Source organism: Aethina tumida, chromosome 4 (genome assembly GCF_024364675.1).
Source record: "Aethina tumida isolate Nest 87 chromosome 4, icAetTumi1.1, whole genome shotgun sequence".
In the NCBI taxonomy this organism is placed as follows: Eukaryota; Metazoa; Arthropoda; class Insecta; order Coleoptera; family Nitidulidae; genus Aethina; species Aethina tumida.
The window spans coordinates 18207270-18216410 of NC_065438.1; the positions used below are offsets into that span (position 1 = coordinate 18207270).

The following is a 9141-nucleotide window of genomic DNA, read 5'->3' on the forward strand; positions in this document are numbered from 1 at the left end:
AATATTTTTTGGTACTCTTTTCTCGTTACGGTACTTTTAAATTAAATTCGATGACTTTTCAATTAATAACCATAATTCTTCTAAATTTGATGGTTTTTGGTGTTTTAATTGAGACTTCAGTCGTTCTATAAGTTTTCAATTGGATTTAGATCCGGACTTTTTGTTGGCCAATCAAGAATCTCAACGTGTTTATCTTTTAATAAATTTTGAACAACTAATCCATGAAACTGGTCTATAGAAGGAGTTGAGCACCTTGTTGGGACGTTTTCATATTGTAATTTCAAATGATTATGTTAGTTTATATTTAAAAATAACTGTAAAACATTCTTCAGGAGCATCTTAAGCTTCAGCCAATATTTTGACTTTCATAATTTATATTAATTATTATTTCCCTCTACTTCTTCCTAATGAAAGTGAGTTATTCTATAAAATAAATCCTACTAAGAATAAATTCGGATTATTAAGAGTATTTTTAAACAGTGACACAAAATATTTAATATATTTGTATGTGCTATTTCTTTGGCCAACTAAACCAGATTAATATGTGCATTTAAAGTAATTACACCGTCGTTTTTAAGAGGTGTGAGAAAAAAGTATACAATGTTGTGTTGTTTCTCTGGTCACTACTGTATATTGAGGTGGCAAAAAAACATTTTGTACACCACCTTTATGAGACTTTAAACATAGAAAATATTTTTTTGCCCCAATCAGCCGTTACCTAAGCAAATCGCTCATGCTGGTGTACAAGGAAGGAGTCCTACTCGCTACAAATGTTCCAAATAAAATAACGCAATAATATTAAGCCAGTAGTACATTTAATAAGAGCTTCATGTATTCTGCATGTGGATTAACTAGTAGTAGAAGTTACTGTTTGTATTCAGTGTTTTTGTGTTACGAATAAATCATAAAACTCAACAACAAATGAACGGAAGTTGAGGTAACTGTTTTATTTCAGTACGTTTTCTTTAAACGACTTAAAAAATTATTTTGTGTACATTGCCACTCATTCAAACTTACGACAGTCTCGTGTAAGCGGAAACTCGGGCAGTTCCGTTAAAACTCGGCAAACGTTCGGAGATGAGAGTAGGACTCCCCCTTGCGGCCGGTTAGAGCGGGTTCGCCTAGGCACCGACGCCCCTGTAACCCACACACACACACACCCACCCACCAACCCGTACCCGACCAGTGAGCGAGACTGTGGTTGATTACAGGGCCGGCTGTGCAGCGCGATCGACGTGACCGAGGCACTGGAGGGCCGCGGCCTGCCACGACTCGTCCGCACCGTGGAAACGCTCCTCGAGATCGGAGACGCGGCGGCCCCCGGGGACTTAAGCACGGAGCGAATACCGACCGCGCAAGACACCACAGTCTCGCTACTGTTGCTTGCCATGTTCTTCGCCACTGTGGCGTTGCTTATCGCGTTCCCGCCCCCGAATTAAGTCCGACGGGGTTGGGGCTTGATTTTCGCACTGCTGACTTTGTTTTTGTATATCGGGCAGTTATTTCTGGTTGTATTTTAATGTTGGGAGCAGCAGTTTATTTACGATTAAGCATTTCAATCAATAGTATTAAACACATTAATTAACATGAACATAAATTGGTGCCATAAACTGCCTTCAATTGTCTGAAAGCTCTTTGTTTCAATGATTTGCCCAAAGGGTTTGAATTGTGATTGTTTACTTAAATTATCAGTGCCTAATTAGTATGTATCAAATTATGTTGCACGTTTGCGTTGATCGTAACGAAGCTTATTTACAATTGGACATTCCAAAAATTGTGGTTTTTAGCAGCAGTTGGATGTGGATTGTTTTGAGCACATCATGTGATTGCAGGACGTAATTACGTCCCTTACTTAATTGGTTGTTAAAAATCGTGTGTTCAGGACGTCTGCAACAACTGGCTTTAAAATTTTACTTTAGATTTTTAAATATATACTTAGTATTTTTGATATTTCAATACTATTGTATTGGCCAACTTTATTGATAAAGGTGCAACTTAAACATGCCATAAAGGAATTCCACTAAATTTTAATTTACAATAAAAGTGATAACTAGGTTTAGGACAACATCTATAAACTATACAAATAATATTCCTACCGTGTACTTATCATAAAATAATAATATCTAATATTTTTATATTAAAACGCGACTAACAATGGATGAAGGAAAGTTATTCATAGTCTACTATTTATATTAAACCCACTAGTTGAAAACAAGCCACTTAATTAATATATCTTTTAAAATGTTCTCATATAAACAACGTATTGAAACTGAATACCAAAGGTATAAACTATATGTATTATTTTGCTTTAAATGCTTTTGGCAGCTTTCGTGCTATTTTTGTTGTGTAGGTTTAGTCTAACTCTAGTCAATATTATAATTCCAGTATTAAGTAAAATCAAAGACTGTATTACTAATTCCACAAAACACCGAACAGGAAAACTTACAAAAAAAGTTTGTTATCGCCACTTGTTATTTTTGAATATAGTTTTTATTGTTTAGTTGTAAGTTTCTAAGGCGTAACTTTTGTACATGTACCTTTTTCTAGAGTTATCTTTATTTATTATGGATACGTGAAGATTATATACGATTTGTAATATTTATTCCGCTTATACAATAAAGTAAACATTCTTAAACTGGAGGTTTGTTTGTCACACCTTACTTCAATGAATTACTGCCATCGAATGTAAGTATAAATTTGTTGTTGTTTGTTTTCAGAATTTGGTTTGCTGCGCCTCCGACGTGTTGGAAGGAAAGGGTCTGGTGCAGGTGGCGATCACGGTCACCGAGCTCCTGCGGTTCCACTCGCCCAGGTCTCCGCTGCATACCAGCTCTATATCAACTGTGGTCTAAAAATTTGTGTGATGTAATAAGCGTAGTTATAGCGTCTTGAAAATTATTGAAAATGTCGTATACTTTCTCAGATTACGTTTCGGTTTATCATCGTTTTTGTTTTTAGGTTTAGTATATTGTTAGACTTTTGTGATTTATAGTTAATTATGGACATATTTATATATAATCCCTTTGCGGAAGTAAATCGAGGGGTGATTTTTCAGTTGATCAATTCGTAAAAGTAAGTTGTGCCCAATGAAATGCTCAATTATTTAAGTATATTTATTTCGTCACTAGTAACTTGTATTGTAAATTGATTTGAACCTGGTGTGATCTCCATCAGAAGTAACTAAAGAGTTGTCTGTTTCCGTGGTCTGAATCAGTTGAAAGGTTTTAGTGTCGTTAAATTATTGATCAACTTAAAACATCCCAGAATAAGTTCTCAACTCTCACTTATACATTACTTTGTAAGTAACAATATTTATTCTCGAATCAAATATATGTAAAACATATCGAAGACATACTACAGAATGTACAAATTTATTTTAATTTTCAACGTGTATCAATATTTATGGGCTCTAATGTTATATAAGTAACATAAAGACTTAAGTAATCATTTATACTGCATCATTTAATTTCACTGGACAATAAAATAATCAAAAGGTTACAATGTTATAAACCTTAAATAAATGTTTACAATTGTGAAAACAACTATTCCAAATTTTTATAGAACAATTACTGTTTTGTAGTTCATAATTCTGCTCACATTAAACTTTTTCACTTGTATTTCCAAAACTGTTGTAAACATTACAAGAGATATGTAATATTTAAAGCTTAAATATTACAATTAACAGCATTGTCTACATATTTGTAGGGTAAAGCATTAAATTGTTCCAAAAGTAAAACAGATTGTGCCAAAGACTTCTCAATCAATTTGGAAAATTGAACTTGCATGTGGCAGGTGAATTAATTAAATTGTCAAATGTTTTAGATATTTTGTATATATTTAGTATTTTCTCTCATGAATTTTTTACATTGTAACTTATTGGCTAGAATAAGTTTAATATATAAACTTTGTAAAGTTCATAACTGTGCAGAAGACTGGGTACTTACGAAATGGGACACACAAAAAATTAATTTTCCAAAATGTATCAAGTGATAAAATATTTTTTTTGTGTTTTGTGATAAAAGATTTTATTCAGATATTTTGTTTGTACAAAATAGAGCACAGTACATGGACTAATAAATTTCATGTCATGTCTAGTCAATTAAATAAATAATTTTTTACTGAACTGACTTTTATTAAAGAAAGATATTTCTGGTAATATTATAATTAAATCATAACACTCCTTAATCAATAAATTTAAAAAACTATTCTTCACATATTAAGTTAAAAAATATTCTATGCTTATTAAGGTAAAATTAAATCACAGATCAAAGGCATTAAAACTAACAAAAAAAAAAACTTGTATGATGGTTTACATAGATTTTATGTAAACTTCAATATGTCTAAATGCCTGGGACAGAGCATCCTGCTTTGCTTCTTCCTCAGTACTTCCTAAGCCAATAAGTGTAAAGGGAACATCACAGCTTATTGAAAGGGATACTATGACGCAATTCTTCCCAGATAAGTTTTTAAATTGATGTCTTAGGTCCAATTTATTTAACAAGGTTTCAAAACTCTCCATATCCTTTTTATTGAAATACTAAAATGAATTTAAAATAGTTTTTCTGTTTAGAAATTGATTGGAAGTCACTATTTACCTCTAGGAAATCTTCTTTAGTTAAGTACCTTTCCTTTATTAAGTTGGGTATTGCTTCAGTATAGTCCAAAATTGAAATAGATTTGTTTTCAATAACTTCATCGAATAGTTTAAGTTCATTAATTTTACTTGTAACTTCTTGAAATGGGATGGATGTAGATTCCGATTGTAGTTGTGGTATAATTTCTTTCACCCTAAAAACTATTGGCAACAGTTGAATAAATAACTTCTAGAGCATACCTTTCGAGTAACTTTTGGGCAGCCATTTGTTTTGCTACTTTTTTAGTGCCAGCAGTTGCTTCAGTTTTTATAGATGAGACAGTGCACTGATATGTAAATTCTCTGGCATGTGCCGGTCCTGTCCCTGATATTTCTTCAAAAAAGGGGTCCGCCAATTTATATTCCATACAAATATCCCTTAGTTCATCTGAAAACAACACATTAACCCCAACGAACATTAGGTTATACCAAAAAATCTTACTGATGTATCCCATGTGGATGTTTGAACTGGTCTCGTTTACCGGTACTGTCGTATTCGTGTCACCACCGAACTTTTGTATGGGATTCTCTTCTTCATTAAACAGATCCAGGTCCTTCAGCAGTTGCAAGGCATTGTAGGCCGCATTGTGTTTGCCCAACTGTTTTGAAGGGCCGGTGCCGCCGGCCACGATGTTGTGTACGGACACCTCAAAATCGTATTTGTTTATGTGACTTCCCGTTATGCAATTTACTATGTTGTACTCGGGGGGCGCCCAGTGATACTTCTGAGCGAGTTCCTGCAGGATCATTACAGGTGTTTTGCAAATTTTCGACATGGCAATGCGAACGTTTGAACTGAACTAAAACAATTAAACACGTCTAGATCATACCGATATGTTCGTACGGCAAACAACCACGTTTCATTCGATTCGTATTTACAATCTTATTACCGCTCAACGAGCACAGCTGTGTTGTCAAACATCACGGTCCAAAAATAGCACAAAGCGCACAGTAATCGGTTTTTATGATTTTTTTGTGTTCTATTCTTACACTGTGCCTATACAACATATTGTTTATTTATTTATTGACAATCAGTGGTTTAAATAAATATTTGAACCTAAATAGCGAATAAAATAATTGGAAAGAATCAATTGTGACCATTAAAAGACCTTTAGAAAACAATTGTCAAATATGTCAATTTTAGACTAAAGAAAGAGAAAAATTTAAATAAGAATTAGAATAATATCTGTGACCTAAAAAATAAATACAGAAAATAAAAAAAATTATAAAAAGTGTAAATTTTTGTATAGAATTAGGTTAATTTTATTTAAATTTAGCTTAATTCTACTAAAAACTGTCCGAAGTTCGAATAACTAAAGTTAAATTTTGAACTTTTAAAAATGTCTGATTTAAATCTTAATATTATAAATAAATATATTAAAAACAAAATACATTTTTTTCAAAAAAATAATAAATACAGAAAATAAGAGATTCCAAACGTGTAAATTTTTTCATAAAATTAGTTATTTTTATAATTATTTAAATATTAAATTTTTAAAATTAGTAAAATTTTTACAAATTTTTCAAATTTTTCAAATTTTTCAAATTTTTCACATTTTTCAAATTTTTCGATTTTCCAAATTTTTCAAATTTTCTTTATGCAAATTTTTCAAATATTTAAATTTTTCAAAATTTTCAAATTTTTTATAATTTTCAAGATTTAATTAACATTTTTAAAATTTCTAAAATATTTATAAATTTCTCAAGTTTTTAAAATTTTTAAAATTCTTCAAATTCTTCAAATTTTTCAAATTTTTCAAATTTTTCAAATTTTTTTTTTGCAAATTTTTCAAATTTTCAAAATTTTTGAGATGTCAAATATTTTAAATTTTTAAAAATTTCTCCAATTTTTCAAGTTTTTTAAATTTTTAAAACTTAAAATATTTAAAATTTTTAGAATATTTCAAATTTTAAAATCTTTAAAATTTTAAATATTTTTTTTTCCATAAAATCCATAAAATCCATAAAATCCATAAAATCCATAAAATCCATAAAATCCATAAAATCCATAAAATCCATAAAATCCATAAAATCCATAAAATCCATAAAATCCATAAAATCCATTCAAATTTTCTTTATGCAAATTTTTCAAATATTTAAATTTTTCAAAATTTTCATGTTTTTTATAATTTTCAAAATTTAATTAACATTTTTAATATTTCTAAAATATTTATAAATTTCTCAAGTTTTTAAAATTTTTAAAATTCTTCAAATTCTTCAAATTTTTCAAATTTTTCAAATTTTTTTTTTGCAAATTTTTCAAATTTTCAAAATTTTCGAGATGTCAAATAATTTAAATTTTTAAAAATTTCTCCAATTTTTCAAGTTTTTTAAATTTTTAAAACTTAAAATATTTAAAATTTTTAGAATATTTAAAATTTTAAAATCTTTAAAATTTTTAAATTTTTTTTTTCCATAAAATCCATAAAATCCAGAAAATCCAGAAAATCCATAAAATCCATAAAATCCATGAAATCCATAAAATCCAAAAAAAAATTGAAAAATTTAAAGAATTTGAAAAATTTGAAAAATTTTAAAAATTTTAAAAATTTTGAGAATTGAATTAAAAGTTTTAAATAAATTTTGAAAATTTAAAAAATATGAAATTTTAATAAAATTTAAAATTTTAAAAAATTTAAAAAATTTAAAAAATTTAAAAAATTTAAAAAATTTAAAAAATTTAAAAAATTTAAAAAATTTAAAAAATTTAAAAAATTTAAAAAATTTAAAATATTTAAAAATTTTAAAAAATTTAAAAAATTTAAAAAAATTAAAAATAAAAATTTAAAAAAATTAAAAAAATTAAAAAATTTAAAGAATTTAAATGATTTAACAAATTTGAAAAATTTGAAAGAATTGAAAAATTTGAAAAATTTGAAAAATTGAAAAATTTGAAAAATTAAAAAATTTGAAAAATTTGAAAAATTTGAAAAATTTGAAAAATTTAAAAAATTTGGAAAATTTGAGAAATTTGGAAAATTTGAGAAATTTTATAAATATTAAATAAATCTTAAAATATTTAAAAATTTTAAAAATTTTAGATTTAAAATTTGAAAAATTTGAAAAATTTAAAAAATTTGAAAAATTTGAAAAATTTGAAAAATTTGATAAATTTGAGATAATTTAAAAATTATGAAAAATTTGAAAAATTTGAAAAATTTGAAAATTTTGGAATATTTGAAAAATTCGAAAAATTTGAAAAATTTGAAAAATTTGAAAAATTTGAAAAATTTGAAAAATTTGAAAAATTTAAAAAATTTGAAAAATTTGAAAAAATATTTGAAAAATTTGAAAAATTTGAAATATTGAAAAATTTAAAAAATTTGAAAAATTTGAAAAAATATTTGAAAAATTTGAAAAATTTGAAAAATTTGAAAAATTGAAAAATTTGAAAAATTTAAAAAATTTGAAAAATTAAAAAAATTTGAAAAATTTAAAAAATTTAAAAAATTTAAAAATATATAAAAAATTTAAAAAAATTAAAAAAATTTAAAAATTTAAAGAATTTAAATAATTTGAAAAATTTGAAAGAATTGAAAAATTTGAAAAATTTGAAAAATTGAAAAATTTGAAAAATTAAAAAATTTGAAAAATTTGAAAAAATTGAAAAATTTGAAAAATTTGGAAAATTTGAGAACTTTGGAAAATTTGAGAAATTTTATAAATATTAAATAAATCTTAAAATATTGAAAAATTTTAAAAATTTTAGATTTAAAATTTGAAAATTTTGAAAATTTTGAAAAATTTGAAAAATTGAAAAATTTGAAAAATTAAAAAATTTGAAAAATTTGAAAAAATTGAAAAATTTGAAAAATTTGGAAAATTTGAGAACTTTGGAAAATTTGAGAAATTTTATAAATATTAAATAAATCTTAAAATATTTAAAAATTCGAAAAATTTGAAATATTTGAAAAATTTGAAAAATCTGAAAAATTTGAAAAATTTGAAAATTTTGAAAAATTTGAAAAATTTGAAAAATTTGAAAAATATAAAAAATTTGAAAAATTTGAAAAAATATTTGAAAAATTTGAAAAATTGGAAAATTTAAAAAATTTGAAAAATTTGAAAAATTTGAAAAATTTGAAAAATTTGAAAATTTTGGAATATTTGAAAAATTTGAAAAATTTGAAAAATTTTAAATATTTGAAAATTTTGAAATATTTGAAAAATTGAAAAATTTGAAAAATTTAAAAAATTTGAAAAATTTGAAAAATTTGAAAATTTTGGAATATTTGAAAAATTTGAAAAATTTGAAAAATTTGAAAAATTTTAAACTTTTGAAAATTTTGAAATATTTGAAAAATTTGAAAAATTTGAAAAATTTGAAAAATTAGAAAAATTTGAAAAATTTAAAAAATTTAAAAAATTTAAAAATATTAAAAAATTTAAAAAATTTAAAAAATTTGAAAAATTTAAAAATTCGAAAAATTCGAAAAATTTAAAAAATTTGAATATTTTGGAATATTTGAAAAATTTGGAAAATTTAAAAAATTTGAAAAATTTGAAAA

At 25.2% G+C, this 9141-nt stretch overlaps 2 protein-coding genes across 4 annotated transcripts in view; one reads left to right on the forward strand and one right to left on the reverse strand.

Annotated features, from left to right (window-relative positions):
- The window catches only part of LOC109599745 (leucine-rich repeat and calponin homology domain-containing protein), a 45095-nt gene extending 40972 nt beyond the window's left edge, over positions 1 to 4123 (forward strand). For 2 of the 3 annotated variants that reach the window (XM_020015772.2, XM_020015771.2), the window contains one exon: positions 1212 to 2635. In XM_020015772.2, the coding sequence (XP_019871331.2) occupies positions 1212 to 1439 (228 nt within the window). In that variant the 3' untranslated portion in view covers positions 1440 to 2635. Of the gene's footprint in view, positions 1 to 1211; positions 2636 to 2717 lie in introns of those variants that run through there. The other variant, XM_020015773.2, reaches the window with a different exon arrangement.
- Positions 4112 to 5527, reverse strand: LOC109599746 (RISC-loading complex subunit tarbp2). The gene is made up of 4 exons (XM_020015774.2): positions 5076 to 5527; positions 4835 to 5021; positions 4596 to 4788; positions 4112 to 4537 (listed from the first exon to the last, which is right to left on the reverse strand). Exons 1-4 carry the CDS (start codon positions 5407 to 5409, stop codon positions 4310 to 4312), a joined length of 942 nt encoding a protein of 313 aa, XP_019871333.1. The 5' UTR covers positions 5410 to 5527; the 3' UTR covers positions 4112 to 4309.
- Between the last annotated feature and the right edge of the window lie 3614 nt (positions 5528 to 9141).

What these genes read in the sequence shown, in the direction of transcription:
- LOC109599746 (XM_020015774.2), bottom strand. Translation starts at nt 5,409, where the DNA reads ATGTCGAAAATTTGCAAAACACCTGTAATGATCCTGCAGGAACTCGCT. An exon ending in CATCCACATGGGATACATCA is followed by an intron (nt 5,022 to 5,075) that starts GTAAGATTTTTT and finishes TGTTGTTTTCAG; the next exon opens with ATGAACTAAGGGATATTTGT. An exon ending in CTAAAGAAGATTTCCTAGAG is followed by an intron (nt 4,538 to 4,595) that starts GTAAATAGTGAC and finishes AATTCATTTTAG; the next exon opens with TATTTCAATAAAAAGGATAT.